This window comes from Eretmochelys imbricata, chromosome 2 (assembly GCF_965152235.1).
Source record: "Eretmochelys imbricata isolate rEreImb1 chromosome 2, rEreImb1.hap1, whole genome shotgun sequence".
NCBI classification, from domain to species: Eukaryota; Metazoa; Chordata; order Testudines; family Cheloniidae; genus Eretmochelys; species Eretmochelys imbricata.
Genome location: NC_135573.1, coordinates 209516363 through 209538612, shown reverse-complemented (window position 1 = coordinate 209538612; position 22250 = coordinate 209516363). Strand labels below are relative to the sequence as shown.

The 22250-nt window shown below is 38.7% G+C and overlaps 1 protein-coding gene across 3 annotated transcripts in view; it reads right to left on the bottom strand.

Moving 5' to 3' along the window:
- Positions 1 to 7752: 7752 nt before the first annotated feature.
- Positions 7753 to 22250, bottom strand: part of HYCC1 (hyccin PI4KA lipid kinase complex subunit 1) — an 81604-nt gene continuing 67106 nt past the window's right edge. For 2 of the 3 annotated variants that reach the window (XM_077811386.1, XM_077811387.1), the window contains exon 11: positions 7753 to 12651. In XM_077811386.1, the coding sequence (XP_077667512.1) occupies positions 12089 to 12651 (563 nt within the window). In that variant the 3' untranslated portion in view covers positions 7753 to 12088. Of the gene's footprint in view, positions 12652 to 13544; positions 13841 to 22250 lie in introns of all 3 variants that reach the window. The other variant, XM_077811388.1, reaches the window with a different exon arrangement.

Sequence of the window (22250 nt, the reverse complement as noted above, 5' to 3'; positions counted from 1 at the left end):
ACTGAGTTCTAGGGTGAGTGGGGCTGTTCTCCCCGCCCTGAACATCCGTTCCTCCCCTGCTGCAGCCAAGGCCTGGGCAAGAATAGGGCATGACTCCCCCCAAGCTTCACTGCACCTGCCCCTCCCCGCCCCCTTCCACCTCATGCTGTGCAACACCATTGCAGCCCCAAACTTCAAATCTGCCCTCCTCCACCTGCCATTGGCCACTGAGCCCAGCCAACTATGCCCCTTCTGCACTGGAAGAATCAGCAAAAACAGAGCAGAGATCAACTACATTACCCAGAATCTTGTACTTCAGCCACACCAGTCTCTCTCCTGATTCAAAGAGAAGGAAGGGGGCTGATGCACTTGTGTGACTGACATACAATTCTGGGTAATTTAGTTTTTATGCAGGAGATAACATTATTAAATCAGGAGCTGGGAATTTTCTGGTTGCCAATGGGAGTCTCCTTAACATACTGGGAGACTTGGTCAGTCTGATCCCACTTGTGTAGGCCAAAACACGAATGGGAAGAAATTGTCTCAAGTAAAATTGTACTCCATTTTGCTAGTTTTGAATTAGTAAGAAGAAATTGTTCTGAGTTTATTTTTTTCTGATTGTGTTTACATGTGTTCTTAGAAGAAGTTTTATGGCTGTAATTGCCTTATTTACTATTTAGTGTGAGTGAAGACTGTATGGTAATTAACTGAGAAAGGACAACTGGGCCAGGTGGTCAAGAAGGGAGTGGAGGAGTCAAGAGGCATCAACTTAATTATCAATTACCCAGATGGCAGATTGACGACCCTAAAGCAAAGGCATATGCCCCAAGGACAAGATAAGGAGTTGAGCCAAAGAGACGAGATAAGAAACAGCTGCGGATCCTCCCAGTAACAACTCAAAATAATGCTAAGTAAGAGGAACCTTGAATACCTCGTGATTGACAGCTCCGGTGTGATACAGCAAGGTCACATGTATGGGAACTTATCACTATAAAAGAAGGGTGTATTGCCATGGGACTGTGTGTGTGTGTGAGTGAGAGAGAATGGAAGCATATGCTGATTTTAATGCTTAAATTGTACTCTCAATAAACACGGCTTACTGCCTTATCCCCTTTAAAAAGATTCCATTTGCTTCTTATAAGCATAACACTTGCTCCTGGCCCGGTAGGAGCAAGGATGAGGGCCCAGGAAATTACTAGGAACTTTTGGACAAGAAACTACATTTCCCATCAGCCCCCTCCTCACTATGTTTCCTTTTCCCCTGGCCAAGAAGGAGTAAGGACCTTGACTGGGAAGTGGCTGGGTGCTTTTGGGAAGCAGCAGCTGTGTGGCTGGGTAGCTCAAGACAAGCTGAAAGCTGCTGCAGAGGAATCCCCAGGAACTGTACGCAGAGCTGCATGTGGAACAGGCTGTGACTGCTGGACATTACAGCTAGGTGCAGGTCACTGCAGGATTTATAGGGGAGCAGTTGTGACTGGGCAGGGAGCCAATGCTGAGGGGTCTCTTTGAGAGAGACACCACTAAAGCCTGGTCTACAGTAGAAAATTAGGTCCTCATAACTACATTGCTCAGGGATGTGAAGAATCCACACCCTTGTGCAGCACAGGTAACCCAACATAATGCTCTGTCTGGACAGCACCAGGTCAATGGAAGAATTCTGCCGCCAACCAGAATCCCTCCTGTCGACACAGGTAACGTGTACACTGAAGCGCCACCTTCCCCTGTAGCATTTTAAGTATAGACGATGTTAGCCTGGCCTGGAAACTGGCAAGCTCCTATTTGCCTGAAATAGAGACTTGACTGGCGAAGCAGCCTAGGCAGTAGGGCTGATGAGTCCTAGTTTTCAGTTGAACTGCCTCAGGAACTCATAGAACCATTGCTGCTCACTTTGAACTGTAACTGTTTAAGCCTCTGTACCGTGGGTATCTGCAACCTTTTCCTGACAATGCTACTAATATACTGTTTCCCTTAGGACTTTGTCTGAGTGGTTATTGGGACCCACCAGCACTAGTGCTTATAAGGCCTAGCTACTGAAGGACCTACAGTACTTGCCTGAGTCACAGTACACCTGGCAAGCTATTGGCATCTTTGAGGTTTGGTTTATTCCAGCACTGAACAGCTAGAATAATGACATATGTTTAATCAGCAAAAAGTACCATTGATTCTGGCAAGAAGAAAAGTTACTAAGCCAATTAAAAGTAGCTTCCTTTTTCTCATTTTGTCTTAAAAAATAAAAATCACAAAATCCAAGTAGCATGGGGGCGGGGGTGTCATGCCTCTACTCTTGATTATGCAGAGGGAAATTCAGATACTCTTAGAAGTAGATTACAAATTGGATCTGAAACCAAGAACATCTGGTTTCAAGCTCTTTGCTTTGGGTAATCATCTGCAACTAAGAGAACTAAAGGAATAAGAAGCCACTTATCCCAGAAAAGAGCATTCCAGCCTGTCTTCATTCACCTACTTGCTTTTTCCAGCATGTAATCGTCTCCTTTCAAAAGGCAATCTAAGGTCACATGCTCTCTCACACATGGGTATTCTTTGCTTCAATCACCTTTTGATAACGTGTCATATTTTAAACGTTTGCATGAAGCAGTCCTACCAGACCACCTCCTCCCCCCACCACCTTCTGCTTTCCTAATTTGTTCTATTTTGGAACTCCTTATTAGAGTGAAAAGAGGTAACACATTTTTATCTTCCAATCCCTTTTATAAAAAAGGAAACTGCTAGGCCACCCCAAAATTTCCCCTCTTAACAGCAAGCCATTCTCTTTTCCTATACAAGTTTATATGTTTATATGTTCAGATATTGTCTGTCTATTGCTCTCTGTTACATCTTCTCATAAAGCAATAATGACCAAGGTAATGTATCTGGACATTGAACGGTTGATTATTCATTATTTACCACCTTGTTTTGCAGTGTTAAATATGCACATGTATTTATCTGTGTAATATGACATCCTAGAACATATTAATAAAAGAAGATAGTTTTGCGTGCTTGCACAGGATGCATAAATATGGTAAAAGGAACAGGACTTATCTGATCATACAATTTTCCATTTGCCAAATACAAAGTCCATATAAAAAGGTGATGGGCATACTATTAGCTTTGTTCTTTAAAGGCCGTGTTCTTTAAAAGCCATGTGGTTGAGGCGTTGTACAGAACTACTGGTAGCTGTAAGGAATCCCATGTTCCAGTTCCTAGAGTGTCAACGGCACTGCCCACATCTCTGCCCCAACTTTCCCATTTGTGAAATACAAAAACTTAGCCACATTTGAGATCTTTAGGGGAAAAAGTGTTCTGTAACAATGCACAGTATATTTCAACACACTAATGACAAATTATTAAAGAGAATCAAGCATACTTGCTTCTGAAGATTTCAGATTGGTTAAATCCTGCAATCTATGTACATGTTGCATTTAGACAGTTTGTGGTCAGCACTTAGGCACATTTAGGTATCAGTCCATAAAGATTCATAGACTCATAGAATATCAGGGACCTCAGGAGGTCATCTTGTCCAACCCCCTGCTCAAAGCAGGACCTAATCCCCAACTAAATCATCCCATCCAGGGCTTTGTCAAGCCTAACTTTAAAAACCTTTAAGGAAGGAGATTCCATCACCTCCCTAGGTAACCCATTCCAGTGCTTCACCACCCTCCTAGTGAAAAAGTTTTTCCTAATATCCAACCTAAACCTCCCCCACTGCAACTTGAGACCATTACTCCTCATTCTGTCATCTGCTACCACTGAGAACAGTCTAGAGCCATCCTCTTTGGAACCCCCTTTCAGGTAGTTTAAAGCAGCTATCAAATCCCCCCTCATTCTTCTCTTCTGCAGACTAAATAATCCCTGTTCCCTCAGCCTCTCCTCATAAATCATGTGCTCCAGCCCCCTAATCATTTTTGTTGCCCTCCGCTGGACTCTTTCCAATTTTTCCACATCCTTCTTGTAGTGTGGGGCCCAAAAGTGGACACAGTACTCCAGATGAGGCCTCACCAATGCCGAATAGAGGGGAATGATCACGTCCCTCCATCTGCTGGCAATGCTCCTACTTATACAGCCCAAAATGCCGTTAGGCATCTTGGCAACAAGGGCACACTGTTGACTCATATCCAGCTTCTTGTCCACCATAACCTCTAGATCCTTTCCTGCAGAACTGCTGCCTAGCCACTCGGTCCCTAGTCTGTAGCAGTGCCTGGCAGTCTTCCTCCCGAAATGCAGGACTCTGCACTTGTCCTCGTTGAACCTCATCAGATTTCTTTTGGCCCAATCCTCTAATTTGTCTAGGTCCCTCTGTATCCTATCCCTACCCTCCAGCGTATCTAACACTCCTCCCATTTTCGTATCATCTGCAAACTTGCTGAGGGTGCAATCCACGCCATCCTCCAGATCATTAATTTTGGTTATAGTATATTATTTACTGTATCGTGAACCAGAGTTGGGAATTAATAACTCAGGACTAGAACTGAACAATTACAGCAAAAAAGTGCTTACTATGAGCATTCCCTTGAATTTAAAAATGAATGTGCTTTGACTGTAATTGCTAGGGCCCAACCAAATTCATGGTCCATTTCACGGTCATAGGAATTTTAAAATAAATTTCATGATTTCAGCCATCTAAATCTGAAATTTCAGTGTTGTAATTTTAGGGGTCTTGACCTAAAAAGGAGTTGTGGGGTGGTCACAAGGTTACTATAGGGGGGGTTGTGGTACTGCTACCCTTATTTCTGTGCTGTGCTGGCAGGAGTGCTGCCTTCGGAGCTGGGCAGCTGGAGAGTCAGAGCCACTGCCAACAGCAGGGCAGAAGTAAGGATGGCAGCAGCACAGGAGAAAGGGTTGTACGGTATTGCATTGCCACCCTTACTTCTGCACTGCTGCTGGCGGGGTGCTGCCTTCAGACCTGGGCACCCAGCCAACAGCTGCCGCTCTCTGGCTGCCCAGCTCTGAAGGAAGTGCAGAAATAAGAGTGGCAATACCACGACCCCCCTAAAATTACCTTGCAACCCCTGCAACTCCCTTTTCAGTCAGGACCCCCAATTTGAGAAAAGCTGGTCTCCCCTGTGAAATCTGTATAATATAAGGTAAAAGCACACAAAGGACCAGATTTCTCGGTCTGTGTTTTTCATGGCCGTAAATTTGGTAGGGCCCTAGTAATTGCACAGCTTGTGTGTTTTCCTGGACAGTCAAGTGATAGAATTTTAGTTAAGACTGTTTATAAAATCAAAGTTTTAAGCTTGTATGTTTGAGTATTCTCATTGGAAAGGATATGGTTAATATCCTTTGAGGCTCTGCTCATTCTTGCCTTACCCCAGTGAAGCAGAAAAAGAGAGAGTGCTGAATCTGACTTTCTGAAATAAAAAAGCAAGCTGAGAAAGGAAGAAATGTACAGAGTTCCCAAAATTTGTTTTGAAACCTTAAAAACACACCTCTGCTCTTAAATGGCTTTGGATGAAAATGATCAGCTACATTCTGTGCAGTAAGTGCAATGGATTTTAAGCAGTAACTGCAACTTTATTAAACTTGACACAGGGAAGGGACACTACCCACCCTGTCACCCATACTCTCACATACCAGGCATTTTAAGTGGTTGCAGTACAGGGATTACAGAACTCCCACAGAGAACTCATAACTCAGAATAAACTCTTCTCAATCTACCCCTAGAATTTAGCTTACTCTTCTGAATCCTTTCACTGCTGCCCACCCTTCCCCTGCCTGTGAGGGGGACAGAGGGTACTAAAAAGGCCAGGACTCCCCTATCCCATAAACACAAGGTCAATTAGCAAAATCCCAGGTCTTACTTCTGGGAGTGGCCCTTTTAGCCTCTTAACTACACTGGAAACGGGCTGCAAGTTATGACAAACTAACATCCCTATCCTGTACTATCACTAATTAGCTAAATCCTACTCCTGTTTAATTTAACTATGCCTCCCAGATGCTGTGTGTACGGTGGAAAAACTTCACCAAGCCTCTGTCAATTTGGCCCCATGAGGAAGAAAAATTCCTTTCCTGATGCCCATAACAGGTGATCAGTCAGACCCATAGCATCTGCAAAAACACAGTTCTGAGACTAATTACAAGGAGAAAGAGGTTGCTGAAACAGAGGCTTTGAAGGAAGGAACAGGTTCCCCCAAGGACTGAGGCTAAGGTTTAAATTAATGAAAGGGGAAAGTGAGGGGCTAATCAGTTCTTCTCCTCCCGCTGGTCCATTGATGGATAGAGCCTCCAGAGGATGAGGAGGGCCAACCTGCATTCTCCCAGCATGTGCTCCCACCTCCACCTCATTTCCTTCTGGGGCTTGGGATGCTAGTCCCATCCAAAAAGAAAAAAGGAGGACTTGTGGCGCCTTAGAGACTAACCAATTTATTTGAGCATAAGCTTTCGTGAGCTACAGCTCACTTCATCGGATGCATATTGTGGAGAATACTTTCCACAGTATGCATCCGATGAAGTGAGCTATAGCTCACGAAAGCTTATGCTCAAATAAATTGGTTAGTCTCTAAGGTGCCACAAGTAGTACTCCTTTTCTTTTTGCGAATACAGACTAACATGGCTGTTACTCTGAAACTAGTGCCATCCAGTTCCCCATCCACTAAGCTAAGCACAGTGGTGGTATTTGAAGGAGACTCTTCAGCCAGGAACTTGCTTATATGGAAATAAGAGTTTGCTTTACACTGTCTGATTCCCAAATATGAAGTCCAATAGGAATAAATAATAATTTAAGCAATTAGGGTGATGAGTATGAACCTAATGCTAGAGATACATGGCATAGCTGTATCAACTATACTTAAGAAAACTCTAAACACGTCAAATAAGTTAGGCAGCTCTTAAGTGTGACCTCTATTCTGGATAGCAACACACTAAAAACAAGAAAAAAGTAAACATTTATACTAATCCACCTGAACACAAAGTATTTCCTTCCTAAAGATGCTTTTTACATCTTGTTTCCTAGTCACAGAAGGAAGAAGAGAAGAGTTCAGGTAGTTTTAAAAACATTAAATAATGGACATCATTCAATGGCATTAGCTTGATACTAGCTCAATGCTACATTAAGTCCTACTGTATACCTTCCTTTCCATGCAGCATTACCAGCTGATAGCAAACACCACCACTAACATTACCTCTCTACTCATGCTACCAACTCAGCTCCTCAAGCTACATCAAAAAGAGAAGTGGGTGAGGAATGTACACCTAGTACTAAGTCCATTTACTCTGAACTGCCTGCTTGATCGTGTTTGCTTCTTTACTGCAGCAGTACAAAAACTATTGGACTGGAGAGCTAGTGAAGGCACCCTGTATATATTATGGCTATCAGTTCTGGCAAAATAAGGACCCGAAATTCAGCACGGTTGCAGCTCTACCAGTTGTGACTGTTCTGTAGACAGGACTGATATTTTAGCACCATGTTGCCATCAGTGGAGCTGCACTGCTAGTGAAAAATAAAATCTAATTTTCCTAGTGTAGGCCAGGCTTACAAATCTTTGCCACTGTTGACATGCTTACAGACATTTGTTGTCCAGCATATTTATTTGCAGTGTAGATAGGACAACATGGCCACAGTATATACCATATGTAGAGCCCAGGGTATGCATGAATATACCCCAAGTTACCCCATCGTAGTAGCATGATCAGTCCTATTGCAATTTTAGATTCTTTGTTTACATACAAACGTGAACAAGTGTTTTGAGAAGTATAATCTCACCACTCAAGATTTATTTCAACAAAACCTGTCAATGAGGGAAAACTCTGCTATGAAAAATGTGGAGTACTAAAGTATTTATAAATGTATACAACTTGAAAAACAAAATTCCAGTTTGTTTATTCCAATGGCCAAAAATATTAAACACAAAACAATGCAAATTCATGGTTTATACTTCAGGAATATTAACTCTAGAGTACAATTTAAAACATATTTTACTATATAGAAAGTGAAACACTACATTACCAAAATAGAAGACAGAAAAATAATCACACAAACGATGCAAAACATGAAAAATATGAAAAAGTGTGGCACTTTCATTTCACCTTAACCTTTCAAGTTAAGACTGAGAACACCTGTGAACTGATGCAGTTATTCCATAGACCTGTGTTACTAAAAATATACATCTAGTCCATTGTTGCAGTCTTTTAGAAATGGAGTTACACAGATACAAAATCCAATATGTTACACATCTATATACAGCATTTTAAACCTCAAAAATTAAACTTTGACTAAAGAAATATTTGCCATAATTACTAAACTAAAAACTTGTATAATCCTTATGCTAATCAAAAGGAGTCTGGTTACCTCCAGAAATTTTTTTTTTTTTAAGTATTACTTTTTCTAGCAATAGGAACTCCAATAACCTTTCATGAATGTCAACAATTTCTCAACAAAAAAAATTACTACAGAACATAGCTACACAAGGTGGTTAAAATGTCTACAATCTTTGCACAAAAGTGTCCTAGTTCTAGACAACAGGAAATAGTAGTTCACTGTTAATCTTTAGGTAATCAAATACTTTGATGTTAGATTTTGCTGTGTTAATGCAGCACTGGAAACATTTCCATTCGATATAATGAAATGGAGTTCAAACCTAAGTGTAAGCATTAGCTATTTTTTTCTTTAGTACCACTTATTTGAGTTTTTTGTTTTTAAATGAGATCTCTTGTTTACTTCTACAGAATATTCTATTAAATGGTGGTAACTCCTGAAATGTATTCATTCAAAATGAACTCTACATTGTACAATATAGATGTAATTTCTTAAGACTACAATAACATTTACTTTAAAAAAAGAAAACTTTTATATTCTCAATGCAAACTTGATTAGTATAAAATTTAAGTTTAAAAACTCTCGAGATTCACTAATTAACACTGTCTCCAAGTAGAAGTCTTGGTGGGTATTTGGACAGTCTCAGACACGAAGCTAAACATACTTATTCCTAAAACTTTCCAGCAGTTGTTTAAATAATACAGTTATAAGTTTAAATACTTATGGTTATAAAAAGGTTGTTAGAGTAAAATTTCAGTATTGCCAGGACCTAGGTTGTGGCAGTTACACAAAATGTACTCAATGAATAAACCATATCGATAGGCTTATAAAGACTTATGTACATAAAGCTGCATGTGTAAGTAGAAGCAGTAGCCCTTTAGCATTAAGAAATCTTTCCTTTAAATCACATTTACTTGAAAACCATAAAACCTTATATAAATTCTATTGTATAAGAGGAATGTGGGTTTTATCATTTTGTTTTAACATTTATTTAAGCCTAGGAAGAAAAAAACCCAACAGCCAAAGTTAGAATGATTAAATGTGCAAGATAAAACCAGTTTACCCTTTTAAAAAATACCATTTGATCTGTAGTTTGGAGAACAGTCAAGTGATAGCTTTGTAAACATTAAAGTTACTCATTTGTATCCCTGGCATTTCAAATACACTTCTAAAAAAGACAGTTAATTCGGTTACTCTGTAGCTTCAAACTTAAATGGCTGGATCTTCCAGTATAGCAAAATCTTTTCTACCACTATTGAATCAAAAAGGGGGTTTAACTATTATGGAGACAATTTTTTAAAAAAATCACAATTTCTCTAGAAAAGAAACTACTTAAAATACAAATTTGTTCTTAAAGCTAATCCATGCTTAATACTGTCATGATAAAAAGTTTACTGGAATTACAGTTTAAAGCAATAAGTTATAAGTCAACTTAAAGGTATAGTTCAAGTTAAATTTTAAAATTGTATTACCCTACAGCTAGGAAATCAGAGGAAGGCTGTGCTTTCTGCTTAGTGAGAGCTAGGAAAGGATCTTGTGCAAAACTCTAGTGGACATCCCTTCTTGGTCTCCCAGGAGGAATTTCAAGTTATCTTAAATGCAGAATGTCTATTATGTAGACATTACCTAGTAATACCTCTTACCAGCTCCCCAATACTCTTCCACTGCCTGTGGTTTGGATGCTATAAATATGCAATGGCTGGAAATTAACAAAATTTAACACAGCATTGTCACCCCACTCTAAAAGGTGCTTAAGAGGCTGCAGACAGTCTACAATGAGAACTTATTTAAATGTATTTGTGCTTTAGTTTTCAGTCAAATCAAGAATGGATCTCAGGGCAAAACTCAATTAGGGGAAGTCTAAAAAAGCTTTAGTCCTTGCTCTGTGTCATGATGCCCTTTGACATTTTTGGCCTATAAAAGAACCTCACCAAAGAGATCTGAATACTCATGAATGGATATACATTAGACTTTTACTTTCTCCACTTCCCCTGAGAAAAGACCACATAGTTATACAATGTAAAACACTCCCTCACTTTTCGAGGAGTGGTTATTGCCAGCTTCTCTTCTCCCCATTTGTGTGTAGCTTGCAATCAATAAGCATTGTTAAAGCTATAATCTCAGCTAATAAGATTTTTTTAAAACACCACTATAGTAACCTTAAAGAACGTTGATATTTTGGTAGTTTCAAACTGGCAAAATAATGGTGACATGAGTTACATGTTACAACATAAATGAAAGTTACAACAACATTAAGTTACAACATAAATGAAATTAGGTATAAAATAATTACAGTATCATTTCCCTTTGTGCTTGCAAGATTCTTAATTTGTATATGTCCTTTTGTAATATTGTCCTAATCTCATTCAAGAACAAGCCTGCTCTTTAAACACATTATTCCATTAAAATTATGTGCTTGATTCAATGCAACAGGTGTCAAAATCAGCATAAACATACTGATATTGTAATTATGAACATTTTCCACAGAGTGATGAAAAATGCTGATAATAACTTTCTAATTAGTAGCTTTGTGCCTACTCCTGATGACTTAGGTAAGAAACCAAAGTCACTGCATGTTCTGACAGAACGTAGTGGCTCAGAGTGGGCAGGAGGGAAGTTTAGGAGGAGGACTTGCTCCTTTGTAATTCTGCATCCCACCACACCGCAGAAGAAATGGAAAGAAAAAACTGTTTACAGTCTTTCCCAGCAGCCTGACTATCCTGGATCTTCAAACATGGTTACGGGTAAAAAATGTGACTAAACAGACTGGTATTGCAGTCAATGCAGCTAGGGGAAACAGCAGGAAGTTCTTCTAGCTCACTCATCAGAATTGATCACAGAGTTCCAGTTGAATAATATTTGTTGCCAGTGAAACTTTGAGCCAGAAATAATAAAAAAAACCTTCCCTCCTAGACTCCACTTTAAGTTAACAGGACTGGTGGAATTTTATTTATTTCGTTTATTTTATTTTTGGCGCTTTTGAACTGAGCACATTTGGTAACTCAGAATCAAACATGGAACCCACCCAGTGCCATTTTTAGTCACTTTTCTGAGTATTATGGCATTTTCATCACAGAAAACTCCTGTCCCCAGCAGAAGTTTGATCTGCCATTGTATGACTTTTGGAGCAAAGTTTTCAACCAATTGTTTACAGAGACGTATCGTACAAAAAACTCAGTTTGCATATACCCATATACTCAAAGGAATATGCAACTCAAGTGGTGTGCAAACACATTGGAGTTTGTGAATTAAGTCAGGCACATGCAAAGATCTGGCCCACTGTTATGAAAGTTTCCATTTAATATGGAACACTGAACTGGTGCTTCTAGCTGTAGGCCTATAACAAAGTACATCTCTCACATTAGCACATTTTCTCTGGCCTGGTCTGCGATGCTTGATTTTATTGTATGGACCTATTCAAATGTCATCCCAAATTTCATTCCTGAGTCACAAACCCCTGTTAACAGAAAACTTCAGTCACTGATGCAATGTAGTTACTTAACAGCTACATCCTGAGAAAGAGGATCCCTTTGCTCTGCAGTCTATATTTTACAACACACAGACACTCTATGCCAGCATGGCTAAACAGAGGCTGCCAATGTTTGTTAACAACTGGGGGACGTAAATAATAGGAAGTGCAAGTGTAAAAAAAAATGCTGTAGGCTATTAATAACATTTGAAACAATGCAAAATAGTTTAAAATTGTAATCTAGACACACTGTCAAATGCAAGCCAAGCTCTAACGATATCAAGAATTTGGAGGGTTAGATTTTAAAAGGGGAAGATGGGGAGCACAATGTACAACACTATCAACGGAATCTCCAGATTCCTTGTTCATACTATGTAATTTGTCAAACATCAATCTGTTGACAGTGTTATGCTGATGCTAGGAGGTCGTTGCTGATTTGACTGTTTGTTTGAAATGGGAAGATCTATTCTTTCTGCTCCATATATCAATTTTTCCTCTTGAAGACTACATGCTGAAAACCTATTTGCTTCAGTACCATTTCCACCACTACGGTTATTTGGAACTGTGATACCGCTGACCTGCTCAAAGGATTTACTAAAAACAGTAGTGGTAGTTCTAGCCAAACTATGACTGCCAGGCTTAGGCAGGGATTGGCTAGTAGTTAATGTCAGTCTCTTTAAAGACAGAAGATCTAAATTCTCACTCAGGGCTCTTTGAGTTTGTTTTCGAGAAATGTCTTCTTTGCAGGATTCCCCAGAAGCTTCTTTTTCTTTCCCTCCAGCTTTGTTTCCTCCAGACCTTCGTTGGCTCTTCCCTAAAAGGATCTTGCTGCTGGTGTTGTTGCTGTTTGATAAGGCAGATTGGCTTGTGGTAGAAGTAGCTCTAGAGTAAAACCCTTCGTCAACCTCAGATACTTCTATCAGTTCTTCTGGAATTGCTAGATCAGTATTATCTATGCAAAGGAACAAGAAAAGTGTTAATTAAAAAGTGTTATTCATATTGTGATTAATTCAAATATATACAGTTAGACTTTGTCATTTTCAAACACGAAGCAATAAAGCAATAGAGTATGGAGCAAAGTAGAAAAACATAAAACACTTACCTATTACATTAAATTTTAGAAAATGATTCATTATGATTTAAAATTTCATCAAGTTGCGTTTACTAAACCACAAGGCATGCCTGCATAATCTCATTTTGTAGTGATTTTGAAAAAAAAAGCACTATTATTCATGCAAAAGATTAGGAACAGATCAGAAAGATACCACACGGTATAAATCCTATTATGTGCAAATGCTTCTACATACTATTTGCAAAGCAAATTAATCATGAAGGTAGATCAATGCCGCAAAATACCCATTATGGCTCCTGAAAGTTTAGAAAACCCAACAATGTTTCAGTTTTATGACTGAAAGGTCACCTTCTGCATTATCTGTTTACCAGTATAACTAGGTTAGAAATTTAACACTGGAGTATGAATGTCTCAACATCATGAAGGTGTTTCAAATAGTATAACGGGGGGGAAGGGGGGACCGTAAAGCGTACTGAAATGCTTTTTGCATAAGTTTGAAATAGTCCACTTTGTTTCCTTGATAACTTAATTTGTAAATCCAACAAATATGCAAAATAAGCTCAAAGTGAAGAATAGGAAAGTATTTTCTGTCAGTGTTGAGTTTCACAGTGTGGTTTCCCCAAGTTATTTCATCATTGTATGTGGCACAGACACAAGAAATTGTGTGTGCAGTGCATGCATTTGTGTTTTTATTAAATGACAACATGCAAACACGATAACTGCATACTGCAACTCTCCAAACATGCAGCAGTGACCCTTTCCATCAATGGTACCTTAGAGGGCAGCTACAAAGTGCTCTGCTAAAACTGCACTCTGCCAGATGAGTTTATTCCATCCTCCATCATTTTTCTTACAGATTTTTGCCTCCTGATTTCTGGCATGCCTTTGCTGTCAGTTCTAGGATCTGTAGCTGTTTCCTGCACACCCTGTATATGCTGAGAATCATTCTCTGTTAGTGCTCTGCTTTTTTCCCCATTCCCGGTTCTCTCTCCAGCCACATTTGTGACACTAATCTCAGGTATGACAAAGTTTCCCAATTCAGGAGCATCATTACCATTCTCTGGTTGTTCTAGAAATGAAGATGGATAAGAAAGAAGGAAAAAAAAAAGATGTCTGAAACAAAATCATGAAACAACAAAACACAGAATTGGATGGCTGAAGCGTTATGAATTAAGCCACATGTTTGCATATTAACTTTTTGTTAATGAACAGTATTAGTGAGGATGGGATAGAATTTCTCCCATGCTGTGCTATGCTCCCCTCCAATATCCTTTTTCTTTCAGTGTTAAAGACCTGAAAAATGCTCTTGAAACATGTGTTCTTGAAAATTCAAAAATTTAATGTTATTTTAGACATCAAAATTGAGTTTAACTTTTTTCCCCTCAATTCACTTCTATGGCCAGATCTACAGTACAGACCAATATTGGCATAACTACATCACTCAGAGGTGAGAAAAATCCACGCTCTTGAGTGACATGGTTATACCAACTTAACCCCCAGCCCCTGTGTAGATAGCACTATGTCAACAGGAAAGCTCTCCAGGAAGACAAGCCCTATGACAATATTGTATCAGCTGTACTAAGATGTAAAGAAAAACTTTGTTTTTAAAATTATCTTTACAATTATCTCTATGTTAACTTGAAGTACTACCACATAGGAGCAGAGATTATACCTTCAGTATGCACTGATATAGCACTATCTCTTGAATGTGGTTGAACTGAAACTCCTACATCTGGAGAGCCAGATCAGCTAAAGTGGCAATCTAATTGTACCTGATCTCTGTGCTCTTTTTAAAATTATTTTCAACTGGAACAGGTCTGCATACTTAGGAAACTTTCAAGTACAGCAACTTAAAATTCACTTAACCTTTATATAAAATCTGCAAGTAACACCTGCCAAAAGCTATGCAGGTGTAACACGGAACATTTATTCTGTAGAAATTTGTGTATCACATCCATCTCCATAGCATCTGCGCACTTTCCAGTAGCGCAATAAACATGTTGACCTCAGCCCATTTTCTGCTCTTATTTGAGCTTACAGTGAAGCTTGGTTTATAATATCCTTATCACTTCCATGTCAGACTGATCTCAAGTACTAGCCAATTACCTCACTGCAGCATCAAACAGGAGAAGATGGGCTATAAGGGAGAAACAGTTTGTTGCAATGCTGGAGAATGATGGAAACAAGTTGAGGCACAAGTGATGATCTTAGCTTCAAAGTACTATAACTTGACTGATGGATGAGGAGGGGAAGAGAACAAACAATACTAAACCCACAGCAAAAGAAGAGTGGGCCATCATTTAAAAAGTAGTATGAGCATACTTTGACATTCCTGGATATTTACAATAATGGTGGCAAAAATCAGTGATTGCTGCAGTTCTTGATACTATACACATGAATAAAAATAGTACCATTGAACTGGAAAAGTGGTATTTTTCTATAGTAAAAAGGGACAGGAAGATCTTCAGAACCTAAAGTGCAATGGTGCATAAGCAGAGCTGGTCAAGAATTTTGACAAAACAATTTTTCATCAGAAAATGCCAATTTGTTAAAACCTAAATTTTTCAGGGGAACTCATCACTTTCTATGTCCATTCATCAGCAAAGGTTTCTTGGGTCCAGGATGGAATTTTTAGGGGGCTTGGGAGGCGGGGAGAGAAAGAAACCCTCCCTAGAATAGCCAATAGCCCTGTGGTTAGGGAACTCACCTAGGATGAGGAAAGTCCCTGCCTGATTCAGAGCAGAGACCTGAACTTTCATCTTTCACATTCAAGGTGAGTGTCCTAAACAGGCTCACCCTTCCAGTTTCTTGTACAAAATTTTGAAAGGTATTGGCTTCACCTGAATGCAAATATTTTGCAAATATGAACATTTTTGCAGAATGGAAAAACTATTTCCCACCCCCCCGATGCACAAGGCACTTTACAGACAAATTCCTTCCCTGAAGAGTTTACTATCTAAAGTTAGATTCCGATAAACGAAGACCCATCAAGAGAGGTTAAGGGTAGAAAGGGAGAGAAATGTGAATGGGGAGGAGGGGGAAGGAGGAAGAGAAAAAAATAAACTTTCAAACTTTACAATATATAATGTGACAAACTACACTCCAAGCAACCTACCAGCATTATAAAAACCTTTAAAGAATTAGACCACAGATTTCCAAACTTTAAGACAATAAAAACATTCAGGAGTCAAATGGCTTTTCATCACTAGATCTACTATGAACTGGATTTTGTGATGGGGGAAGCTACCAAGTGTAAGCAGTCATTGGGTATCCATCATGAAAGTTGATATCATCACATTTATACCATACAAAAGCAAGCACAGGAAGAGAGAAGAATCACACAGAAGAATACTATTTATGTACATTGAGAGCATATAGTAACAAACTTGACAAGAATGAAAAAAATCCAATGAAAGCATAGCAATAGCCAGAAATGATAGCTCATCCTTATTCTGAAGTGCTTAATTTATTAGTGAAACAGTTCTTTCAAAATCCTCAGGACTAAGTAAAGAATATCAAGATTAAGAGTATTTGAGTTTTTAGAACTGCAGACAACAACTGTCTGGGCTGTAAGGTTACTTTCAAACTTGTTGATATGAAGCTTACATATGAATATTGAAGGAACACTAATTTAGGATAAATATCTGAGTAAACACTGAAGTCGAAGGGGCATGAAACCTGGCAAACATTCAGCTACTTCACAATCTATTTGACCACCAGAGTCATGCTATCTGCTGGACAGAATGATCTGAAAGTAAGTTAAGTACCTGACAATTTACTATTATGGTGAAATGTTTGTGAAATGTTTTCAAGAACAACTTAATGGCAAAAGGCCCCCCCATGCATTGCATGAGCAAACATCCGAAGACCCTTTCTAATGGTTTAGGTTAGGGGTTTGCCTGTATGTCAATGGCCAAAACAAAAACTTTTCCCATACCGCTTAGCACGATTTTTATCAGCTGGCAGGCTGCCACTCTCTAAGTGAAGTGGCTTTAGCACAGTACTGTCGTTTGTGAAGTGTTTTGGAATTCTCAAGGATGAAAGTGTGTGTGGTTTATATTTTTTAGTATCTATATAGATATATATGCATGCCTGTTGTCAAAATTTCAGCAGTGAAGATAAGTCTGATTTCAACACTTGTGGAAGGGATTAAGTAGGAAAACTTACTGTTAGGTTTTTTAGGAGTCTGAGTGGAGGCACAAAGGTTACCTCCAAAGGGTGTCTATTTGTATTGTGTCTATTTCAGTTAACAGGAACTTTTTTGATTAGAGCAAATAATAATAAGAGTAGGGAAGAAAGGTAACAAATGAACACCACCTGGTACTAACTAATAAGGTGAACCAACTGCATTTCAACATGGCTACACACCTCTGTACTTATGTAAAGCAACAGAGAAGTCAGTTTTTTGCAGTGGCAATACCTATTTTGGCCACAAAGCTCTTCCACATCCCATCTTTTATAGCTAAAAAACACCTTTAACTGTCTCTAATGGACATAAGGAATCTTAAAATTCTGTTTAAAATTGTCTGCATGCGCATGCCTAAGTGTGTAGCCATTATGACAATGCACTGGAAACGCCAATCTCAAAAGTGTTACTAAGTTACATTTAAACACACAGTTAGAATTCATTGATTGGTATTTTCATTTATAGCCTCACATTTTTCAGATTTCAGCTGTAATTTAACAACTTGTTTCCTCTCTCCCACCCTGCACCCAAAAGCCAATTTTTACAGTTTTGGTTCAAATGACACTATTTACTACTCATTTGATGCCAAAGGAATTAATACATCTAACTGCCAAGAACATGGGATGAGACAGAAAAAAACAAAACAAAACAAAAAAACACCTAACTCTGAAGGGTCACTGTAGTTTTTGGCATGCTAGATAGCAATTAATATTTTTGAAGTGTTTTGGAATTCTTGAGGATGAAAGGTGTGTGTGGGGTTTATATTTTTCAGTATCTATATAGATATATATGCTTGCCTGTTGTCAAAATCTCAGCAGTGAAGACAAAACAAAAACGTTATAAAAACAAAACTGAACAAAAATGTACTTAAAGCTACTATAAATTTGTTAGTCTGCATCTAAGACTTTAAGATGCACTAGACAAGTGCTGCCAGAGCTTTTATCCCATTTGCTTTCAATTTTCTTTTTCTTTCTTCCTTAAATAATACAACTTTTAACCTTATACAAGACATTCAATTTTCCTACATATTTTTCTATTTATGGTTGGAGACAGAACAGCCCCTACATACCTATTTTTAAATAGAACTATAAGGACTGATAATGCAAGAAATTATTTTGCCTTTAGGCAGATTATTTACAGGAAAACCAAGTCAATAGCAACAATAATAAAAAGCCAGCCACAATTTGATGAATAGATGGTGGACTGTTTCAGACAAAGATCAAGATATCTGTCTCCCAGAGGACAGACTGATTAAGAGAGCTTTAAGCTAGGTATTCAGGGAAGATGGTTGGGAGATATAATCTCCATGCCTCATTCTAATATTGAGCTAAAGGAAAATCATGTAAAAGACAATGAACAGCAATGAAAAAAAGAACAGAGTGTGGAAGAATGGATAACAAGAAGAAAGATCGTGTCAATGCCACTGACAGTAACAGTCAGACAGGCAACAGTGGCAGTAAAATGACAGACTAATCAGGTGAGGAATCTGGGTGAAGGCAAAAAGGAACAACTGAGATGGCTGTACACCACTGCAAGGAAATGGAGGAACTAGAACTACTGATGCAGGAAGTGAGACCACATATTATAGGAATAATGGAAACAGTGGAATAGTAGTAATGACTGGAATACAGGTATTAAAGGGCATGTGCTGTTCAGGAAAGACAGCTAAGAACAATGATATTTTTCTTCAGTAGAAGTTACATATAAATATGACCATTATAATGAAGACTATTCGCTAGATTTTCAGTGTCAATAGAGAGACTGGGGTAATATTTCTAAGCCTGTTAAACAATATGCAGATCTTTCTCAAAAGACAGATTTTATTTATAGCATAGCAGTAAGTTATATTTTATAGTGAACTTGGTGTGGACAGGCTTACTTCAATGCAAATTTTCCACATTAGGTAACAATGCATTTTATCAAGAGATTGATTACTCCTGAAAAGCAAATTTTAAAATTAGACTAAAAGATTATAAATTTTAAGAGTCCAGACCATTGAGATATGATAAAAATCTAATATTAAATAAGTCCTTATCCTTTCTATCTATACTCTATACAACTGCCATTTACATATGCTTATTTTCTTCGAGTATTGGAAAAACTATTTTTTAATCATTTAAAAAAACTCTGCTGAAACATTAGTGATAAACAGTATATTATTTTGTGTTTGAATGCATTTTTCTATTAAATCTACAGCCACTGCTCCAGGATGTCTCACTCAACTCCTTCTCCCATGCTCCTGCTTTACAGTCTTCCATTTTGTGTGTGTATGATGACGAGGAGGGGGACGATGGGTGGGCATACACGTCACAGTATTAGGAAATAAATCAAATTTCAATACTCAGGTTGGTGGCTCAAATTTAAGCATTCCATGTGAGATCAGTACATCAGCCTCATAAAAAGGAGTAACTAGCTGTTGTCAGAATTAGCGAAAGTACTTTCCAGTCCTTTATGTCATGAAATCAGAATTTACACAGCAGTATCACCAGATCCATAGGGAGCATATCTAACCCTCAGCCAGTCCACAGATTTTAATGCTGAATAGGCTTTATGCTGTCAACAACTTCTCCAATTGCAAATACTTTCTAAAATTAAATAAGAACATTTTTGAAATTTCATCCTGAGCCAACTGAGTTATGTAGCATAATTATTTTAAACTACACAGCTTTTCAGATGCCCTTGTATATCTCCATATGGATTTCCCAGTTTTTGGGATTAAGTGGTTTAACACATTTTTCTCCACTGTTTTTCTCATCTTAGTTTTGCAGTTGTGTCTAATTCCAGGTTTCAGAGTAGCAGCCGTGTTAGTCTGTATCCGCAAAAAGAACAGGAGTACTTGTGGCACCTTAGAGGCTAACAAATGCATTGGGAGCATAAGCTTTCGTGGGCTACTTATTCCAATAAGTCATTACATTAAAAAAATCAACCGTCTATTTTGTTTTTTGTCATAAGTCCACACTTCTCCAACTAAACTACTGTACTTGGATGCTCCCAGAAGTTAGTGAAGGTTAGTCTGTACTAGAAGACATCATAATACTGTACTTCCATTCTAAGAGTTCAAATTATTCCAAAATGTCTCCAGAGAACAGATCTTTCAGATTTTAATTGCATTTTCTTTTCAGCTTATATGTTCAAAGTTTTCATAAGAGGGTGTTCTATCTCCAGGTACCTAACTATTGGTATTAGGAAGTTTGAGATGTCAGAAGTCACTCCATTTTCACAGAATCAAAGCCTGTGCTTTTCAGTGTAAAGTGTTCATTGTGTAATGCATTTGACATCAGCAGCTAATAGCTGTAAACATCAGGAAATCCCCATCCTCTTGGATTTCTGCATAGAGGAAATTTTACTAGATAGTCAAAGCCATTTTCCTCAAACAAATATAAAAGTATTTCACTGAAGCTCTTAGAACTATTTATCAGAATCTATATGTTACAGCCACCAGCAATAACAAGATTTGGGGTAAACAGCACATTTTGATTAACTTAGTCCACACACCCAGCCCATAAATGGTCTGTAGCAAAGAAAGAATTTTCTTGAGATAGCAGCTTGTAAGAGTGTGTGATTTGTATTCCAAATATTTTTATACTTTGCAGTCCATCTAAATTCCTATTTTCTGCACCAAGACATCTAGCTTGTCAGTGTTTCTACTAAACAATAAACTAATCTCAAAACTCCTTTAGTTTTTAAAAACTGATATCAAGTTTCAGCTGAGACTAACTTTGTATTCATGTCATGAACAGGGATTCTCTGCATATCCTAGTAAGAGCCCCCAGACTAATTAAACAAGAGATGATGAATTCTAACAATATAGTCAGTAGAGTAGCCTTCACAAGCCTTCCCCCTTCTTGCCACCAACTTGGATGTTCACCCTCGTTCGGACTATCCTCTCTCCACAACACACGTCCCTAAAGGGCATTCCAATTTTCTCTCTCCGCCTTCAGTGTCTCTGCTGACTTACCACATCTTGTCATTCCCACCTTCAGTGTCTCTGCTGACTTACCACATCTGCAAGTAGTTCATAAAACAGCAACCACCGCCTGCTACTCCCATGGGTGGGGCAGGTGGCTGCCTCCTCACATGTTGCTTCCATGGCTGAATAGTCCAGGGGCAGTTGGCAGAGTGAGAGGGAGCTGGTAGACAGATGGATACGCAGTTTCAAAGCAGCTGCTATCCATCCCCCACCCCGCCGCACCACAAGAGAGAGAGACTTCATGATAGTAAAGGATAAGAGGTAGCAAGGTAGGAGATATATCACATCCAATCCCTGGCTGCTGTTCTTGTTCTTACCTTCTACCCACAGGCCAGGAAAAAGTGAGGCAGCCCTTGGAGCCCCACTATTCCAAGTATGATGGCAATATCTTTTTCAGGATTCTCTGGTCTATGAGTGTCTAATCACTGCAGGAGCTGTTGGTTCAAGATTTATGTCCAAAACCCAAACCTTATCCAGCTCCTCAGAAGAAATTCATCGGGAATTAATAAGTCAGTTCCCACTGCAACACAAGAGTTACTTCACAGTATTTTGATCTTTATAATGAGTTTGTCTACATCAAATTTAGAGAATGGTTCAAGCAAGTCTTTCCTCCACCCAGAAAAGTACACCCTGACCCCTTAGAAAAAGGAGCAGCTATAACGTTTGAGGGTTTTTTCCCCCCCAGTCTATATATTACATTTAATGGCCTGTTAAGAAAGCCTGTCCGGCCTGGATTTATGATTCAGGAAGAAATTCCTGCTGTCCAATAGTCAGGGTTTTTGCTAGAATTTTTATAAACAACATTTTGGAAATGAGGTACACTGAAACTGGTATAATACACAGAGCCTTTTCCATCTATAACCCCCCAAAAGCCTTGTCAGTCATTGAACAGATATTGCAGATTCACTTTTGGCATACTGGAAATGTCTAGTGACAGGATATTAGGGACACCCAATCATTTTTGGCTGAAAAGTTTTGGCTACACAAGTTTATTCCAGGAGTGCAATTTTTCCCGTTAAACCATTTGGTGCCACCATCCAAAGTCTTAGATTGTAGTTCCCTCCCTGAATCAAATGGAATCTTGGCAAGAACTTATTTTTTTGTAAAAGAGCCCTTATTTTTTTCCCAGAGGTTACCATCATTCCTTGCTTGGGTCACACTAGTTGCTTAGAATGAGATTAATATTATGCTTTTCTCTATTAACGGTCACACCATCTCTCTTCATAAGTGAATAGCTTTTTCTATGTTTCATGGGAGTTTGTGTCTCTACTAACACTATCAAACCTCTTGCCTTACTGTTATCTGCTGCAGCAAATACTTGTC